The sequence below is a fragment of the Petaurus breviceps genome, unplaced genomic scaffold (assembly GCF_028583685.1).
Source record: "Petaurus breviceps papuanus isolate PSGF00001 unplaced genomic scaffold, PetGlider_PUasm1.0 151, whole genome shotgun sequence".
NCBI lineage: Eukaryota > Metazoa > Chordata > Mammalia > Diprotodontia > Petauridae > Petaurus > Petaurus breviceps.
The window spans coordinates 953962-974990 of record NW_027185712.1 but is presented as its reverse complement, the minus strand read 5'-3'; the positions used below and the strand labels follow the sequence as shown (position 1 = coordinate 974990).

Here is a 21029-nt window from a genome sequence, read left to right as displayed (position 1 = left end):
TAAGAGTTATACAAAGGAAAATATCTCTAAAAGACTTCAAAGTATAAACTGTTAATTAATCTTTTGATCAATAGCTGATTAATCACTTCTTCAGAAGATGATTGGTGAAACATGCCTCCTGACTCTTAGTAGGGAGGAATGGAGTAGAACTGTAGAATAAAGCATACATATTCAGACTTGACAAATTTATTGATTTGTTTTGTTTGACTTATTTGCTTCAAGGAAGGGCTTCTATTTGATTATAGAAGAAGAGGAAAGTGAGTTATTGGGTAATTCAAAAAATGCAAAAAAAAAAGAAAAATCATAAATAAAATGTTGAAAAATGTACAAAAGAAAATAAACAAGTTCAGGAAAGGAAACAAACAAGTCAATTTTCTTACTACCTTGTTAAAAATAATGCATACTTTTAAAAGACAAACTATATAATACATTCATGGCATCATAAATATTTTTATTTTTTGTATATTGAAATTATACATTTTTAAACATTTTAATTCTTTTTTCAAAGAGTAGAGAAATTATAGTTGTTATCTGAGCTGAAGTGGGCTCTTAGGTGCTCATTACATAAGACTCTTCCCTTTATTCCCAGAACCATAAGAGAAGAATCAGGACCTTTCCTAACACTGATATTTGTGGCAGAAATAGGCATGGTTAAGCTAAGCCTTGACCAATTGAGTAGTTGGCATAGATCTGACTATATGGGAGCAGAAAAGTAGTTCGTTAAAATTACCTCTGCTGAAGTATGGGAATGAGTAAGGAACAAGGTAGCCCCAGAGACACATAACCCATGTCTATGAATCTGGCAAAATGAGAGACCTGAGTCTAGAGCCGATAGCCACAGAAGCAACATTTTAGTCTTTGATGACATTAAGCCCTAAGCATCTTTGATATCTGAGTTGGCAAAGTTCTGAGTGGTCAGTACACAGCAAACGGAAAAAAAAAACATCCAAGGAGACTACACACAGAAGATCTGGACATAAGAGTACTCAAGTGTGGCTCAATCGTGACTGATGAGAGGAAGGCACAAGAGGAACTGCTACACTGAAGCTCATTCTGCCCAATATGGAAGAACTACTTGGTGACAGAGAAGTGACAATAAGAAACCACATCCTCTTAGAGTTCATAAGAGTGGGAAAAAAGGACACTAGACAGTTGTGACAGCATCCTAGACTTCAGAAAGCAGTTTTTTAAAAATCTAAAGAAAATGGAAATGAAACTTTAAAGGGAAATTTGGTTCTCTAGGGATGGGAGGTTCTAAAAAAATTAAATTCTGTCCATACAATAACATCAAATTTCAATGAAGAAGGAAAAAGGAAACCATATCTAAAGAAATTAGTATAATTGCAAATGTTCTTAGATGAGGACAGATTTTTAAAATTTATTATTTTTTTTAAGCAATCAGGGTTAAGTAACTTGCTCAAGGTTACACGGCCAAGTTATTTCTGGGTGTGGTGCTGAGTGTCGTCCCAACACTGGAGCCCGTGCTCTTACTCGCTGAGCCACCTGGCCTCCCCTAAGCAATTGGGGTTAAGTAACTTGCTCAAGGTTACACGGCCAGTTATTTCTGGGTGTGGTGCTGAGTGTCTGAGCCCGGGATTCGATCTCCAGGTCTTCTCAACACTGGAGCCGGTGCTCTTACTCGCTGTGCTACCTGGCCGCCCCCAAAATTTATTTCTTAAATTAATACAAATCTGTTTTCTTTCCCCCATTCTCTCTCCTACCTCCCCCCACACATGAAAGAAATAAAGAAGGGAGAGAGAGGAAAGAAAGAGAGAGAGAAAAGAAAGAAAGAAAGAAAAAGAAAGAAAGAAAGAAAGAAAGAAAGAAAGAAAGAAAGAAAGAAAGAAAGAAAGAAAGAAAGAAAGAAAGAAAGAAAGAAAGAAAGAAAGGAAGGAAGGAAGGAAGGAAGGAAGGAAGAAAGGAAGAAAGAAAGAAAGAAAAGGGAGAGAGAGAAAGAAAGAAGGAAGGAAGGAAAGAAGAAAAGAGAGTAGGAAAGAAGGAAAGAAAAAACAAAACAAGTCCTTGTAACAATTATACAAATTCCCGAATTGGTCAGGTCCAAAAACATATGCCTCTGTCTACTCCTTGAATCTATCATCCCTCCATCAGGAAATGGGGAGCATGGCAGATGAGGTCAGATTTTAAAGGACTTGTATAACAGCTAGAGTGATGTGAAACTATAAGACTAGTGTCAGGGAGACTATAGCCCAGAAGGAGCTGACATTAAAAAAAATGTTAAAGTTAGAAAGGGTGCTTTCAAGTTTTGTTTATAGCAGTAAAAAGAATAAAGAAAAATGTCTTTTCCTTGGAGAACATGGTGTAATACTAATTGATGACGAAGAGAAAGCAGAATCATTCAGGTCCTATTCATCTAGCTGCACCCTCCTCCCTCTATACTCCCAAAATGAGTTTAAGTCATCAGGTTGGCATTAACCACATCATCTTAGAATATTAAAAAATCTGGAAAATCTAATTCTTGAGTCTCCATTGTCAGTTTCTAAAAGATGTGAGAGAACAGAAGAGGTTTAGCAGTAAAGGAAGAAGGGCAAGTGTCCCAATTTCCAAAAAAGGTTTGGAGGGTAGAGTCTGCAAACTAGAGACAGTAAGCTTGACTTGTAGTTTCCAGTAAAATCCAAGAACACAGTGATATGATGACATTCTTCTGATCTATCAGTCTCGTAACTATCATCAAAGGAAATAAGATTAACCTGACATGAATTGATCTTGGTGGTGTTTCTTAGGCATTGATATTTCATTGTTGTTGTCATTGTTGTTTGTTAATTGCTCTCAAAACCATGTCTTAAAAAAAAGTTTTATTGATGCCTTTTGTTTTTGTATATTTCGTCATTTCCTAATATTCCTTTCTCCCATGGTAACAAACATTTCTTCTTAGTAACAAAGAAAAATAGGTAAGTAAAACCAACTGATAATAGCAACCACATCTAACAGTATATGCCTTATTCCATACCAGCAGCCTATAGTTTGCAAAACCTATTCCTACTTAATCCCCTACTTTTCAGAAAATAGAACAGCATTCATGGATCTCTAGATTTCTGTTATCTTTCCTATTTTCCTAGATTTCTCTGAAGTAACCAATAGTCATTCCATGGTCACTTATTAATTTACTTCACTACTGTGCACTACTATTTGTCTAGTCCCAGAATCTTTAATGGAGTTAGGTATTCTCCACTATCTTCACTCCTATTTTGGTCTTCAGTTCCCTCCTAATGATATTTCATTTCAATTTTGAAAAAAAAAAAGGCTTATTTAGCACCTATTCTCTGCAAGGTACTGTGCTAGATGCTGAGCCTCTGCCATTCTAATTTTTGCATAGTTCAAAGATCGATCACCTTTGTGGAAAAGATAAAAGCAAAATAATCATAGAATCACAGAATCTAAGAGTGGGAAGGGATGGTTCTTTGGGAGAAGGAGGGATACAGGGCAAAATCTAAGTAATGTAAAAAAGATATCAAACAAACTTATTTTTTAAAAAGCTTGCATTGTCACTAAAATACCCAGATCTTTTTCACAGGAACTGTTATCCAACTACACTTTCTAGATTCTATGTTTTTCAAGCATAGTATATTGACCTGAGCATTGAACTCTTTAGGTCTAGTAAATTTCATCTTATTATATTGAGCCCAAAATTCTATCCACTGAGACGTTTAAAACAAAAAAAAAAAGCAAACAAATCCTGTCATCTATCTAATTCTCCAAGCTTCATGATGTTTTCAATTTTGACAAGCATTTCAATTATAACTTAATCTAAGTCATTAGTAAAAATGGCTTAGGGCCAAAGGGATACCTAAGGTTTTCACCTGAGTTAGCAGCAGCTTGTTAATGAATATTCTTCAGGTATGGTCATTCAACTAGCTCCAAATATGCCTGACTGACTTGTCATCTAGTACCTAACCTATTTTATCTATAGGCAAGACACGAGATAATTTGTCAAATGTTGTGCTGAAGTGGAAGCATTCTTTTGTCTATTTCATATCTTTAATATATACATAGGGTCATTCTGTCATAAAAAGAAATAAGGTTAGTCTGACATGTCTTGCTTTTGATGAAGCCATGTGCTGTAAATTTAATCATTATCATGCATTTAGATACACAAATTAAGGTTTTAATTTATAATTTAACTTATATAAAATTATAAATATTTACTTACATTTTTATTTTAATTTATATATTAACTTTAATAATAATGGCTAGTATATATGCACCACTTTAAGATTTGCAAAGTACTTTGCATATTTTATTTGTTCCTTATAACTCTCTTGTGAGGTAAGTGATATCATTATACCCATTTTACAGATAAGAAAACTGAGACAGATCAAATAGCTAGAAAGTGTCTGAGGCAAGACTGAAATTCAGGTCTTCTGGCCCTTAAGTCTAGTGCTTGATCCACTCAGTTAAATAGCAAGATAAATTAAAAAATTGTTCCATTTCTGTGTCTCCTTCTGAATTCCTTTTTCTCCCTGTGTACTTTTCCAGATTCTGTTGCTGTTCATCATTATGATGAATATGATGATTGTTGTTATCATTTTGTACATTGTTGTTTTGATTCCGCTTTCATCACTTTTATCACTTCATATAAATATGCCCATATTTCTTTATATCCTTACATTTTTTATTTCTTATGGGACAATAATCTTCTAATTGTAGTACATATGTTTAACCCCAATATTCTCTCATTGATGCTATACATTTGCGGATTATGGAATACCATGATCACAGAATAATCATAAATTAGGGGACCCAGAAGTGAATGGAAAGCTGCATGGTGGGAGCAGACAGGGTTTCAGCCTATTTACCCACAGTGCCTTGCACACCAGACATAATGTGATATAATGGAAAGAGTAGTGGAGTTGGATTTATAAGAAAGACCTGCATTTGAATCAGATGTTAATTAGCTATCACAACTCCTTCAGGGCACTGGTTTCATGATCTGAATTACATGATTATGCTGAGTATAATTTATTATACTGAATTATTATCTGAATATATATCATATAATATCTGAATGTATGATTATATATTATTTATGTTATCTGAATTATATAATTATATTATATATTATCTGAGTATATGATTATACTGAGTATAATCACACTTACTTCCCTACTCTCAGGGCTGTTGTGAGGAAAGAATTCTGCAAATCTTAAAGTACTATATAATGTGAGTTATTATAATGTCATCTAACTTTGTAAAGAATACAGAATATGCACAGTTATTCTCTACCTTCCTGACAAGAGACTCCAGTCAGAGGTTGTCTCCTCTTTTAAAAGGTTCTCAACTCTTTCAGTTCAACTTACAGGACTTTCAGAGAGTCCTAGAAGACAATCTCCAGCCTGCTTGGTCCCACTGACAGCCGGCAGAGAATATCTGTACATGCTTTGTACAAAGGCACCCTATAATTTAAAAAAAATGAGGGAGGCAGATGACCAGGAAAGAAGGTTGATTGGTCCCATAGTAACAGTGAACAAGCTGAGTGTAACATTGGTATCCTCAAAATATTGAAAGTTCTAAGAAAGGGCATTTGGTGTGTTGGCTGTGTATATAGGGATAGGAGGGGTCCTTTCAATTGCATTTTCCTCTCATGAGTTATATTTTTCTAAGGGAAGTTGATGTCAGCATATGAGATGATGTCAGATCATCTTCTCAGATTTTCTGAGTGGGGGGACTGGAAGTCAAAAAATTTGAAAAAAATTTGAAATGAATATAATCCCTTCATGTTAGAAGAACCTCTAACACAAAGATTACAGATAATTATCCACCTCAATTAGAGGGAGGTCTCTAAATGTATGCTGCAGGGCTCTCAGGCCTCTCTGCTTCAACATTTTTTTTTTTGGTCAAGATCCTAGATGTACATGAAAGCATCCTTTTCCAATAAGTAGAAGGCACAATAATATTCCATTTGTTAGATACATGGCTGGAATGAAAGAAGCATTTGGCAAGTTCCTGCTATGTACTAGTAACTTTGCTAAGCACTTTTTACAAATACTACCTTATTTAGTCATGGTTAATACCAGTATTCTCCTAATGATATTATGTCTTATATGTCATGGAATACTTCCCCCATGCCTTAACTTCTCCAAAATTATGAGGGTTAACTGATATATTAAGAGACACAATTAATACTTTAAAGTTTTACAATGGATTAGAACAATGGGCCAAATTTGCAAATATTAAAATTAATTAGGAATAAACATAAAGTTTTACATTTAGTTTTAAAAAAAATAAGTTCCTAGGTACATAAGTGAAGACAATGGAAACCCAACTGAGCAGCAGTTAATGTGAAAAAGATCTGGGGATTTTACTTGAACACAAGCCTTAACATGAGTACAAAAGAGCTACTAAAAAGTGAGTTTTGCCTTCTATTCCATTGTTAGAAATATATTATCCTTACTAATGGAAATAAAGGTTCTGCAGTAGAATGTAACTGGCCAGACCACATATGGCATATTGTATCCAGTTATGGAGGTTACATTTTTAAGAAGGTTACTAAGAAAACCTGGCCATATCCAGAGAAGGATGAATTAGACAGTGAAGAGCATAAAAACTGAGATATTTAAGGGACAGATGAATGATTCATGGGTATTTAGCCTGGAATAAAGAAAGCTTGTGTGATCATAAAAAGCTTCCTCTTTTTTCACTCTCAAAAATATAGTTTTTATTTTTACTTCCAATACAAGTACAGTTACTCAAATATATGAACAATAGCATAATAAAAGAACATTTTAAAATGAAGTAGAAAACAGTATATATATATATTTTTAAACTGCATGATTATAAATTATTCCATATATGTCTATAGCTTCCTTTATTTACTGGTGGTTAACCTTACAAAAGGGCATCTACCAACTTTTATTTTTAAAATTAAAATACTTTTAATTATGTGTTTTATTTTAAAGGCATTTTGTGGATGCCTTTTTTCTTTATATCATAGACATTTCTGAAAATGACTTCAACGTTCTCCCCGCAACTGAACCTTTCCTTATAATAAAGAAAAGTGGTTAAGAAAAACCTACAGTATATTGATTGCACATGAAAACCATATTCAAGTACTGACAGGATGCCACAATGTTACCTAATCTGAGATCTAGAAAGGACATTAGCTGCCATCTCATCCAGTCCATACCAGAAAGGAATCCCCACTCAACATACCTGGCAGTCTCTACTTGAAGACCTCCAAGAAGTGGGAACCCACAAGCTCCTTTGACAACCCATGCTACTTGTGGACAGTTCTCCCTATTAGGAGGTTTTTCCTAATATCAATCCTCTATTTGCCTCTTTGAGACTTCCCACCATATTTTTGTCATACAAAAGATAGAAGATAGTTTTCTTTTCTGTTGCTTCAGAGGACAGAAGTAGGATTAATGTATGGGTTACATAAAACTACATATTGACTAAAGGTAAGGAAAAACTTCCTGAAAGCTAAAGTTCTCCAATGATAGAGTGAGCTAATTTTTAAGGCAATTAACTCCCTGAATTTTTTTTAAAGTGTTCAAACAGAAACCAGGTGATCATCTGTCAAGAATATTGTGGAGGGACAGCTAGGTAGCACAGTGAATAGAGCACCAGCCCTGAAGTCAGGAGGACCTGAGTTCAAATTCAGCCTCAGACACTTGACACACTTAGTAGCTGTGTGACCTTGAGCAAGTCACTTAATCCCAATTTCCTTAACTTCCCCCCTCCAAAACAACAACAACAACAACAAAAGAATATTATGGAATGAATTCCTGTACTGAGACATTGCACTTGATTACCTATAAGATCTCTTCCAACTCTAAGATTTTGTCATTCTAAGCCTAGCTGATCTCTATAGACACAGAAACAGAATTTTGAACCTGGAAGACCCTGAAGATTGCCCTTCTAGGCATATGCTATATTAACTGAAGCAGTATAGACATACTCACAATATTTTAGAGGTCGAAGAAATTGGTAAAAGAAGATCCAGTTAAGTCATATATCAAAGTGAATTTCTTCAGATATTTTGAGTCATCATCTAAACTGCCCCACAACAGTTCAAAAACTTTGGACTGGGGTGGAGGGGCTCTCTTAGAGTCTCTTTTGAGAAAAGATGTCTATTCTAAATACGTCCCTTTCTATTTCTGCCCTTGTCTATCTGGAACATCTCTGTGTGGAAACCTCTGTCTCCCATGACGGTACCTCAGATCTTTTGTATTAGCCAATTCTTTGTGTCTCCCTATCAGTGATATCAAGGACAGAAAACATCACAAGATCAGATACTGAGGGTTGGAAGAGAACTTAGAGGTCACCAGGTTCAACCTCCCACTCTACAGATGAAGCAAAGGAAGCCTAGAGAGCCTCAGCAACTTGGCCAGGCAAGATGAGAGGCCAGGTTCCTGATCTTTTTACTAGACCCCATCTAATATCGAAGGATAGGAAAACCTTTACTAATTTTAAAATTTTAGCTCAAATGGAAAACAAGTTCAAAAGAAAACATTTTTTGGATATACCACAGGATTTTAAAAACATACTAGAGGTGGGGTGAGTGACTAGACCTGTGATTTCATTGATGTAGGGACCTTCCATCAGTAAACAATTTTCATGCAGATTGGTATCTCTTTTCCAGTTTATGAGTCTTAGAGAATCAGATGCCAGGGTATTGAAAGGCTGTGTGTTTATTTTAAGGCCACCCAGTCAATATGTGTAAGAGGCAGAATGTAAACCCTGACTCAAAGGCATGGTATCTATATACAACAACAAACTATCTCTCATGTCAAGATTACTCATCTTTAAAAGACAAAAACAAAAGATTACTCACTTCCATAGTTTTCTTATACTGTAATTGTTTTTGTTTGTGCATGTTATCCATCAAAACTTCTATCTGTAGAAAGAATGGCAAAACCACAATTAATAATCACAAAATTAATAATTAATAATAATGAATTAATCACAATAGCCACAAAATCACAAAAATAATAATTACAATAGAAAAAGAAGATTGAAATTACTATAGCACAAAAGTACCTTTGCCCTTCTCCCTTTCAACAAATTAAAAAAAAAACACTTTACAAATTGTCTTGTTAATCCCAATCCTGCTCCTTTGTATTCCTAAAATATTAGTACTAGAAAGAACTTTGAGGGATCACCTAATCCTCCCCTGTGCTCATAGGTGATGTCACACTTAAATCTTCCCAAATAAATATTTTTCTTCTAACTAAAGATTTACAGGGAAGGAAATTATTTTTTTATTGATTTTTAAATTTACTTTTAGTTTACAACATTGAGTTTCACAATCCCTTGAGTTTCAAATTTTCTCCCCCTCCCTCTCCTCCCATTACCCCACCCCCACCCCCAGTCATGGCGACATGCGCTCAAATATAGGATCTACAGATATCTTCGAATTAATCATGTCAGGTTGTAAAGAAGGATTGTAACTGATGGAATGATCAGTGGGAAAGAGGAAACAAAATAAAACAAGAAAAGAAACAGAACAAATAGTTTGTTTCAATCTGCATTCAGACTCCACATCTCTTTCTCTGGATGTGGATATATCTTTCCATCTTGAGTCTTTTGGAGTTTTCTTATAACCTTACATTGGTGAGAGGAGCCCACTCTAATGGAGTTAGTCATCACACATATGTTGTATCTGTGATTGTGCACAGATTTCTCCTGGTTCTGCTCTTCTCACTCAGCATCAATTTATATAAGTCTCTCCAGGTAGATATGAAGTCCATCTGCTCCTCATTTCTTATAGCACAGTAGCATTCCATTACATTCATTTACCACAACTTGTTCAGCCATTCCCCAATTGATGGGCATCCCCTTGATTTCCAATTCTTTGCCCCACAAAAAGAGCTGCTATAAATATTTTTGTACATAAAGGTCCTCCTCCCACTTCTCTGATCTCTTTGGGATATAATCCTAGAAGTGGTATTGCTGGGTCAAAGGGTATGCACTTATTTATGGTCCTTTGGGCATACTACCAGATTGCTCTCCAGAATGGCTGGGTCAGTTCACAACTCCACCAACAATGATTAGTATTCCAATTTTTCCACATCCTCTCCAGCATTTATGATTTTCTGTTTTGTCATCTTAGCCAAACTGGCCAGTGAGATGTGGTACCTCAGAATTGTTTTGATTTGCATTTCTCTAATCAATAGTGATTTAGAACATTTTTATATGCTTATAAATATCTTTAATTTCATCTTCTGAGAACTGTCTGTTCATGTCCCTTGACCATTTATCAAATGGGGAGTGACTTGTATTCCTAAAGATTCAACTCAACTCTTTATATATTTTAGAAACGAGACCTTTATCAGAGACACTGGTTGTAAATATTCTTTCCCAATTTTCCACTTCCCTCTTAATCTTGGTAACATTTGTATAGAAGCTTTTCAATTTAATGTAATCAAAATTGTTCATTTTGCATTTTATAATGCTTTCTAACTCTTGTTTCATCATGAAATCTTCCCTTCTCCATAGAGCTGACAGATAAACTATCCCTTGCTCTTCCAGATTGCTTACAGTATCAGCCTTTATACCTAGATCATGCACCCATTTCGACTTTATTTTAGTGTATGGTGTTAGATATTGGTCTATGCCCAATTTCTGCCATACTATATTTCAGTTTTTCCAGCAGTTTTTGTCAAATAGTGCGTTCTTATCCTCAAAACTGGGGTCTTTAGGTTTATCAACCAATAGATTACTATAGTCATTGGCTGGTGAGTCTTGTGTACCCAATCTATTCCACTGATCCACTACTCTATTCCTCAGCCAGTACCAAGTAGTTTTGATGACTGCTGCTTTATAATACAGATTAAAATCTGGTATAGCTGGTCCACCTTCCCTAGCATTTCTTTTCATTAATTGCCTTGATATTCTGGACCTTTTGTTCTTCCAAATGAATTTTGCTACTATTTTTTTTAGCTCTACAAGGAAATTTTTTGGTAGATTGATTGGTATGGCACTAAATATGTAATTTAATTTAGGTAAAATTGTCACTTTTATTGTATTAGCTCGACCCAGCCACAAGCAACTGATGTTTTTCCAATTTGTTAGATCTGACTTTATTTGTGTGAAAAGTGTTTTGTAATTGTGTCCATATGAGTACTGGGTTTGTTTTGGCAGGTAAATTCCCAAATATTTTATAATGTCTACAGTAACTTTAAATGGGCTTTCTCTTTCTATCTCTTGCTATTGGATTTCATTGGAAATATATAGGAATGCCGAGGATTTATGTGGGTTTATTTTATATCCTGCAACTTTGCCAAATTTATTTATTGTCTCAAGCAGTTTTTTACTTGATTCTCTAGGATTCTCTAAGTATATCATCATATCATCTGCAAAGAGTTATAAGCTTAGTCTCTTCTTTGCCTAATTTGATTCCTAAGGAAGGAAATTCTGCAAATATCCAGAGAACTTCCATCCAATTTCTGACAAAAACTCATCCTTTTCTTTTTTTTAATGTTTTATTAACTTCTGATTTACATCATTCGTTTCTGCCAGATTTTGAGTTACAAATTTTCTCCCCATTTTTCCCCTACCCACTGCCCCAAAATAGCAGTCCCACAGGATATCCCCCTCCTCCAATCTGCTCTCTCCCATATTTTCTCCCATACCCCTTTCTACTTTTCCAGTGGATCTCTATGCCTCAGTGCCTGTATATCTTATTTCCCAATTACATGTAAGATGGTATTAATAATAGTATATATATATATACACACACATATATATATATATTCACATGTATACATATATTTGAATATTTGATTTTAAAACTTTCAATTCCAGATTCATTCCCTTCCTTCCTTGTCACCCACCCTTACTGGGAAGATATGCAGTTCAGTATAGGTTGTACATGTGTGGCTAATGCAAAACAATAACATAGTAGATATATTGTAAAAGACTGACTATATTTCCCTCCCTCCTATCCCACCTCCCACTTGTTCTATTCTCTACTTTGATCCCGTCTATTTTCAAAAGTGAGTGCTTCCAACTTCCCTCCCCCCAAGCCTACCCTCCCTTCTATCATCCCCCCTCTCATCCCCTTCCCCCCCTATTCTCCTGGAGGGTGAGATACCCTATTTAGTGTGTATTTCACTCCCTCCTCAAGCCAAATTCAATGGGAATAAGGTTGACCCATTCCCTTTTGCCTTCCTATTCTTCCCCTCCATTGTAACCATTTTCCCTTGCCTCTTCGGTATGAGATATTTTACCCCAATCTGTCTCTCCCCATCTCCTCTCATTGTATTCCTCTCACCTCTTAATTTCACCTTTTAAGTATCATTCCTTCCTGTTAAATTGGTCCTGTGCCCTCTATCTATGTATACCTGTAAACATATATACACACATTCACATATGTATTCATATGTCCATATACCCTCACACATAGACAAATATGCATATTTCTAATCCCTTGAACTACTGAGAAAAGTTTCATAAATTACAATTATTGTTTTTCCATGTAGGAATGTTAATAGCTCAACTTTGATAAGTTCCTTATGATTCCTTTTCCCTGTTTACCTTCTCATGCTTCTCTTGCTTCTTGTATCTGAATGTCAAATTTTCTATTCAACTCTGGTTTTTTTCAGCAAGAATGCTTGAAAGTCCTCTATTTCACTGGATGACCATATTTTCCCCTGAAACATGATACTAAGTTTTGCTGGGTAGGTGACTCTTGGTTTTAATCCCAACTCCTTTGCCCTCTGGAATATCATATTCCAAGCCCTTTGATCCCTCAGTGTAGAAGCTGCCAGATCCTAGGTTACCCTGATTGTGAAAAACTCATCCTTTTCTCCAATGTTCCTATGTCTCCTCATGGTACTACCCCACTCCCAGCCACCCAGGTTTAAAATCTCTGCATCCTCTTTGACTCCTCCCTCCTTTCTCCTCCCTCCTCCTTCATACCCAATGAGCTGCCAAGTCCTGCTAGTTCTGCCATCACGAGGATCTCTTGCATCCTTCCTCTCCTTACAATTCATGCTGCCAGCAGGCTCCCATCTTCTCTCTTGTTCTATCATCATAGCCTACATACTAAGTTGGAAAGAAGGTTGATTTTAGACTTTTTATAGTGAACTTATTTATTTAGGAAAAACCTTGAAGGAGGAAAGGACTTGGTTTTGAACTTCTGCTCTGCCACTTTTTCCCAGCATGACTTTGGGCAAGTGATTTAACCTTTCTAGGCCTCAGTTTCCTCAATCCGAAAATGAGGAAGTTAGACTACATGATCTTCCATATTCCAACTACTCCTCCTTCCTCTCGTCAATGGTGCTTTCATAGGTCTGACCATTCCAGTCCATCATTTGAGAACCATCAGTGGCTCCTTATTGCCCATAGGATAAAATATAAACTCCTTAGCCTGGCATTTAAGATCCTTCACAATCTAACTCTGAACTACTTTTATAGCCTTTTCTTTACCACTCCCTTTCACTCGACCACTCAACTGATAAGCATCTATTAAGCACCTACTGCATACCATCACCAGGGATACAGAGACAAAAAGTTCCTGTGGTCAGGAAGCTTACGATCTATTAGGGGAAACAATGCATACCCATAACAATAAATAAATAGTGTTTAAGGTTTGCAAATCTGTTTACATATATTATTTCACTGTATCAGCCCTGTGAGGTAAATGCTATTATTATCCCCATTTTACAGATGAAGAAATTGAGGCTGAGAGAGATCAAATGATTAGCCCAAGATCACACGATTAGTAAGGATCTGAGCCAGAAGACACTCAGTGTGTCTTCATGGCTCCAACTGAGCACATAAATGTGTGTGTGTACATACACACACACACATATGCATTAATTTCAAGGGGAGGAGGCACTAGCCTCAAAGGGACTAAGAAAGATCTCATGTAGAAGGGGGCACTTGAGCCAGTCTTTGAAGCAAACTAGGGATTCTGGTATTTGAAGGTCACAAGAGAGGGCATTCTAGGCATAGGGGATAGCCTGTGCAAAGGCATGGAGACAGGAGATGGAAATACATGTATAGAAAGACCAGTTTGGCTAAATCACTGAAGAGGATTCATATGTAATGTGCTTAACTGGAACCAGATTGTAAAGAACATTAAATGTCAAACAGAAGAGTTTGGTTTTGATCTAAGAAGCAATAAGGTGCCCCTGTGATTTTGTTCTTTTTAAAAAAAAATTTTTTAACTTAGACACACACAAAAAAGAGCATTTCCATACACAGCAGACATAGAAAGAGAATTCTATATGAAACCATGTGTAATGACTCCAGGATGCTCCCCAATCTGATAAACAAGAAGCTCTAAGTCACCCTGTCAGAATGAGATCAATGGAAACCGGGCACATAGGAATTGGCTTGTTAATTCAGCTGCTAATTCCCCAAGTCTTCTCCCTCCCCACCCCCACTACCATGAATAGGCCAGTCACCACCCAGAGATCTATTTGTCCAATACTAGTCCTGCTCAACCCAGACAAAAGTCCTAGAAAAAGTCCACCAGACTGCTTTGGGGTGCACCATTCTGGTTTGCTGGTCTGGAAGCATACCATTCCTTCTGGGACCCAAGTGGGATGAGCTCAGTTCCACCCAGGTTCCAACAGACCTGACCTGTTTCATCTTCTGCCTTTTATATTTCATCTCCTCAATAATTCAGGCTTCCCATACTGTCTCCTTCCCATACCGTCTTCCTTTCCATTACATTACATTATGGTGTAGTCGGCAAGGAGTACAAAGCATAGTGCCTCTATTTGTTCCAGGATCCATGGCCATTTAGATTGAGATTGTAAGGCCCAGGATCATGGAGGGGTGGAATGTGATAGTAATGGCAATTAAAGATTCCCCTGTATTGGCTTGGTTTTCAAACTGATTGTGTTAAAACCCAGAGCTTGTTAATCCCACCTGTGGGATGGACTTGTTGATGTGAAAAGAAAGTCCTGAACTGGGAGGAGCTGGTGACGTAGATTTGGAGAGACAAGAGAGAGGCAGAAGAACTTTTTGGAAGCAGCACCTCGTGGAGGCAGAGAGAGACGGAGAGCATTGCTGAGTGCCACTTTGAATTGCCCTGGACTTTTGAGACCTGCCCCCTGAGCTGCCAAGGACTGAGGAGACATGGCTGTTTTGCTGGTACTTTGTCTGTCTGTTTTGATGTTGTTTTGCCAGATTTGTCCACTGGTGAAAGACAGTCCTGTTGTTGAAGAAGTCCTGGAACCTGGCTTTTGGTTAAGAAGCCCTGAGACTGTCCTGCAGACAGAGAGTGAATACTGTCCACTGGTGAAGGACAGTGCTGTTGTTGTAGGGGTCTGGAGACTGTCCTGCAGACAGAATGAATACTGTCCACTGGTGAAGGACAGTGCTGTTGTTGCAGGGGTCTGGGAACCTTTCTGTTGGTTCAGAAGCCCTGAAGAAGGATTTTCTTGTTGTATGTTTACAGAAATCCTGGGAGAGGGTTTTGCTAATGTTTTCAGGGGTTCTAGGACTGTTCTGCAGACAGAGGATGAATTAATGAAGAGACTGGCAATGTATCTTGTGGCTTTGCTAAGCCTTGTCTCCCCAGGAACTAAGATTGCTGAGAACTTGCCTGTGTCAAGATGAAGAAAAGACCTCCATTTGGGTATTAAGTGCTGAGCTTAAACTTGATGTAACTCTGGGGTAGATTCAATTGTGATCCAGGGGTGGGGAACTTTTGACCTTTTTGTGCTTTGTGATGGACCAAATGAAGGTACAGCCTAGGGGTGGAGAAGTATTTAGAACTTAGACTTTGTAATTGATTGAATGATTGGAAGATCCTGGGGTGGGGTAGTACTTGAAGATTATTTAATCACTTATAGTAAATGCTGTATTTTGAATGATGTCATATTTTGATCTCTGTTCTTAATTTGCCACTGAATAAAATGGAGAGCACCTATGCTGGTATTTTGAACCTTGGGAAGTTGCCTTTCCTTGGCATTATATTACAGCTTGATGTGTCCTTGAAGTAGAATTTAGTATTTTCTGAACCTTCCTAAAGTTCTGTCAAAACACTGAATCTTGGGAGGTTTTTTGCACACATCTTGGGTTTTTTTTTTTTAAGCAAACAGTGAAATTTACAAATTACTTTCAAAACTGGACTTCTTTTCTTTGCTTCCTTCTGAACTTCTTTCTGTTCTCTTCTATTTTAAAAACTGTCACTATAGCCCTCTTTTTTGACATCACCATTGTTATCCTCCCAACATTAACCAAACATTAACATTAATATCCTCTCCTCAACATTAACCAAAGAATGAGAAAAGCAAAAAGAAAGAGAGAAAGGAAGGAAGGAAGGAAGGAAGGAAGGAAGGAAGGAAGGGAGGGAAGGAGGGAGGGAGGGAGACTTGTATCAAATAAGTCTAGCCATGGAAAAGGAAACCTCACAGTGGCTATGTTCAAAACCGTATCTCTCTTTTTACCCTTTTGTGTCCATCACCTCTCTTTCAGGAAGTTTCATCATAGGTCCTCTGGAGATATATTTGGTCACTGTAATGATTAGAGTTCTGAAGTCTTTCAAACTTGTTTTAGTTTACAATGTCATTATCCTTGTAAAAATTGTTCTCCTAGCTTGGCTCACTTAACTCTGTATTTGTTCATTCTACATCATGTCTCATTTCTGATGGCAATAAAATATTCCATTACATTTATATACCACAATTTGTTCCGTCATTTCCCAGTTGTCTAAGAGACAATCTAAGGCACCTTCTTAGATCTAGTTCTTTGCTTTTATCTTTTCTTTCCCTCCTTTTAATCACCCCTTCAGAAACAAAAGGTTTGATTTGCTTACAACTATTCCTTCCTTGGTATTATCCCCACTCTTAAATGTCCCTCTCCCAATCTCTACTTGTTTCCACATTGAGTTGGATGTATTTCTACAACAAACTTTGTGTATTCAACCTTTCTTTGTCCATTTCTGATGAGTAAGGCTTATCTGATGTCACTTTACATCTCTTTCTCCATGTTTGTATATTCCTCATTTCACACACTTTGATTTTGAGAAGTAGTAATTTCCACCCCCATCTTCCTTTTTTCTACAACAGTATATTCTTCCTTTTACCTTCCTGTCTCTTTACCCTCTTAAAACCCTCAGAATAGAACCAATACTTCTCAGGACCTTGGTTTTCTTACTTGAATACTCAATAAATACCCTTTGAAGACATTAAGATTCTGAAAAGAAACTCATTTCTTCTCACTCTATTAGAACATTATCATTACATCATTATACAGCTCCTTCTAATTACTCAAATAAAGATACCTTTCAAGAGTTCTCTAGAATCTTATGGTTATATTCCCTACTTCCTATGCAGCTATGGTCTTTTAATCAGAAATATTAGAAAGTTCTCTATTTCATTAAAAATCCATTTTCTTCCCCCAAGGATTATACTCAGCATTGCAGGGTAAGTTATTCTTGGTTGTAAACCTGTATCTCTTACCTTCTGGAATATTACTGTATTCTGAATTCTTTCATTTTTAGTAGAAGCCCTCACCTCTTGTGTTAGTCTAGCTGTAATTCCTTATATTTAAACTCCTTTTCAGATTCTTAAAGTATTTTTTCTTTGACATTCTTGACTGGTGGAATCTTTTTTAAATTTTGTCCTCTGGTTCTTTAAAAAAAATTAACCTTTTTTTTTTCAATTAACAAAACTCTATTCTCTATCTCCCACCTCCCCACCCCAATTAAAAAAGAAAAAGAAAACCCTAATAACAAATATTCGTGGTCACACAAAACAGCTCCCACATTGTTCACATCTAAAACATGTGTTTCATTCTGTACCCTCAGGTTTTAATAGATCTGGATAGTTTTCATTTATTATTTCTTGAAATACAGGGTCAAGGATTTTTTTAATGGTTTTTACTAAGTCAGTTAATAAGTATATAGTAAGTACTACTATATGCCAGGCATTGTGCTAAGCATTGACGGTACAAAGAAGAGCAAAAAGACAACCCTTGACCTAGAGCTCAGAGTCTCAAGCTTCCACTTCTTGGGTAAGGTTTAATACTGCCTTTTATAAGTTATTTTTCTAACTCTTTCCTCCTCATTTTTATTTCTTGCTTCATTTCTTCTAGATATTCATGTAGTTGTGGAAAATTAATTTTTTTCCCTTTGAATCTCTGCTTACAGTTATTATGGAGTTAGTCTTGTAATAACTTTTGGTGTTGGTGTTTTCTGTTTTTTATTCATCTGTCCAGCTATAGTTCTTAAATTAAGGCTTTGTATCAAGACTGGGTTCCATCCCCTGCTGTGCTTCTGGGTAAAATGTTCAGCTTCAGGGGAAGCTAGGTGAATAGAGTACCAGCCTTGAAGTCAGGAGGACTTGAGTTCAAATCTGATCTCAGACACTTAGCTGTGTGACCCTGGGCAAGTCACTTAACCCCAACTGTCTGGGCTTCCCCCCTCCAAGAAAATAAAATGGTCAGCTTCACTTGGTTTCCATCCCCTCTCCTGGGCTCTTGCCAGGACCTCTACCACTTTGGGTGAGTCCCTCATATATCTTTGACTTTCACAGTGCTGTTATCTTCAGACACTTCTCTAGTGTCTCAGGAAAGAATGTTCAGAGCCTCTAGGCATGGGCTATCCTAGTCTGGACATTGTGGCACTATGCTGGTCACTGGGTACTGCTTATTGTGATTTCCCAGGGCGTCCAAGATCCTCACTCTGGAGTTTTCTGACCATCCTCCATTCTTCCTGCTTCTAGACAAAGAGCCTATAGCCTGCATTCTCTCATTTCTGGTTATTCAGGGGTTGCTTTGCTGAAAGAGCTCCCTTCCTATTTCTTTGGGCTTCTGGCTTATTATTGTGTGTGTGTGGGGGGGGGTGTTCTTTAGAGGGAAGAGGTCACTTACTAGAGTTTCTCTAGAGTTTCTGATTGAACTTCTTGATCATTACTAAGTCTGGAATGAACTTGAGCATTTTAAGTGCTTACTGTGTGCCAGGAACTTTACTAAATGTTGGGGTATGAAGAAAGGCAAAGGATAGTCCCTGCCTTCAAGGAGCTCACAGTCTAATGGAGAAAACATGGAAAGAGAAATGTATGAATGAGTTATATACAGGATAAATAGGAAATAATCAACAGAGAAAAGGTAGTAGAATTAAGAGGTATTGGGAAATGTAGACCATCTTGGCACTGGAGTTTTTTCTTTAGGGAAATGACTTGGTCAGACCTATACTCTAAGAGTATTATTTTACCCACTGTACACAGGAGAAATTGAAGAAAGGGGAGAGACTTAAATCAAGGAGGTCAATAGTCTCCTAATACAATACAATAATCTAGCAAGAGGTGATAAGGGCCTAAACTAAGGTGGTAGCTTTGAGTGAAAGGGATGAATATAAAAGATATTATGAAGGTAGAATGACAATATTTGAGAACTAACTGGATGTGTGGAAAGACTTGCTGTGAAGTTTCCCCATTCTGAACATCCTATATACATTTTGTAACTAAGTTCAGTATGGTTTCCCCATATATATGTAAGTCATTGTGTAGTTCAAGGTAATGTAAGAGCTACTGAGTATTAATACAAATGATTGAATTAACTATTGAGACAAAATTAGAGGTGTTTTTAGTTTGGGGAAAGGAATGGTAGTTGAGAGGTAGCAAAGAGTTAAGTTTCTATGGAACTGTAAGAATTGCTGAAAGAAGACTACTGATAAAAAGTACAGTAGCCTTGGGAAGAGTTGAGGCAGTAACCTTGGGAAGAAGTTGGGTTCCCAGTTCCCAGAGAAGTCCTAGATAATACTAAAAATGAAATAATGTAGACTAAAAAGAGCTGGCAGCAGCAGGTGGATTTGACCAATCAGAAAACAGACAGCATCCTTGGGACACTCAGGCCCAGATAAAAACACATCTAGATTGGACTGAAAGGCGCTCAGTATTATGAGGTTGTTACTGTGCTTGTGTAATGGACCTCATGTGTTATGTATGTTATCGAACAAGATTAGAGCCTCATCAGTAATAATTAGGTTAATGTTTGGGAGGGGCGGGTAACCCTTGCTTATTTTACCCAGTTTCTGCTTCTGTACCTCGGCCTTCTCTCCTGGGCGTTGTTCCAGCGACTGGACCACCCACTTCTCGAGACATTCTAATAAAACTTTCTATCTTCACTTTGAGAGGTCTCTGAGTAGTCAATTTAGGTTAGGGTCTCTGTATCCCACACACTGGATATATGGGGTAAGGCAGAATGATGAGCTAAGGATAACTTCAAGATTATATAGAGCCTGAGTAACTGGTAGGATGTCGGTAACCTAGATAGAAACAGGGAAGTTAGGAACTTAAGGTGAAAGATGAATTCCATTTTGGACATGTTGAAACTGAGATGCCCTTGGGAAAGCCAAGTGTAGATGTTTAGTAGGCAGCTCATGATATGGATGGGATGTCTCATCTCTCTAAAGGAAAGAGATGAAGGTTAGATATATAGATTTGCATACTATCATACAATAGAGATGAAAACTGAACCTATGGGAGCCGATGAGCTTACCTCAAGGGAACGTACTGAGAGAAGAGAAAAGGGTACAGGACAAAGTCTTAGGGAGCACCCATAGTTAGGGGATGAGACAGGGATATTGGTCCAGCAAAGGAGACTAAGATGGAGTAGCTAAACAGAAAGGAAAAGAAACAAGAGAGAGTAATGTCATGAAAATCCAAAGAGAAGAAAATATCCAGGAAAAGGTAAGAAGATATTCACAAAGGCAGGAGAAGATACAGAAGAAGAGTGGGCGACAATCATGTCAAATGCTGTAGAGGATCCAGGAAGGATGAGGACTGAGAAAAGCTCATGCAATTTGACAATTAAGAGATATTGGCAACTTTAGAGATAAAAATATTAACAAAGTGATGAGAATGTAGCCAGACTGAAAGAGGCTGAGGTATGAGTAAGAGAAGACAAAATAGAGGCAACAAATGAAATTTTTTCCAGGGGAGGGGGGGAGGAGAGAGAGAGACAGAGAGAGAGAGACAGAGAGAGAGAGAGACAGAGAGAGAGAGAGAGAGAGAGAGAGAGAGAGAGAGAGAGAGAGAGAGAGAGAGAGAGAGAGAGAGAGAGAGAGAGAGAGAGAGAGAGAGAGAGAGAGAGAGAGAGAGAGAGAG

General features: G+C 37.2%; 2 protein-coding genes across 3 annotated transcripts in view; one reads left to right on the top strand and one right to left on the bottom strand.

Moving 5' to 3' along the window:
- HAUS1 (HAUS augmin like complex subunit 1) overlaps positions 1–21029 on the top strand; it is a 251400-nt gene that overhangs the window by 133008 nt on the left and 97363 nt on the right. The gene's annotated exons all lie outside the window — the stretch shown is intronic.
- The window catches only part of PSTPIP2 (proline-serine-threonine phosphatase interacting protein 2), a 90873-nt gene that overhangs the window by 25291 nt on the left and 44553 nt on the right, over positions 1–21029 (bottom strand). For both annotated transcript variants that reach the window (XM_069075370.1, XM_069075373.1), the window contains one exon: positions 8792–8854. In XM_069075370.1, the coding sequence (XP_068931471.1) occupies positions 8792–8854 (63 nt within the window). The remainder of the gene's footprint in view (positions 1–8791; positions 8855–21029) is intronic.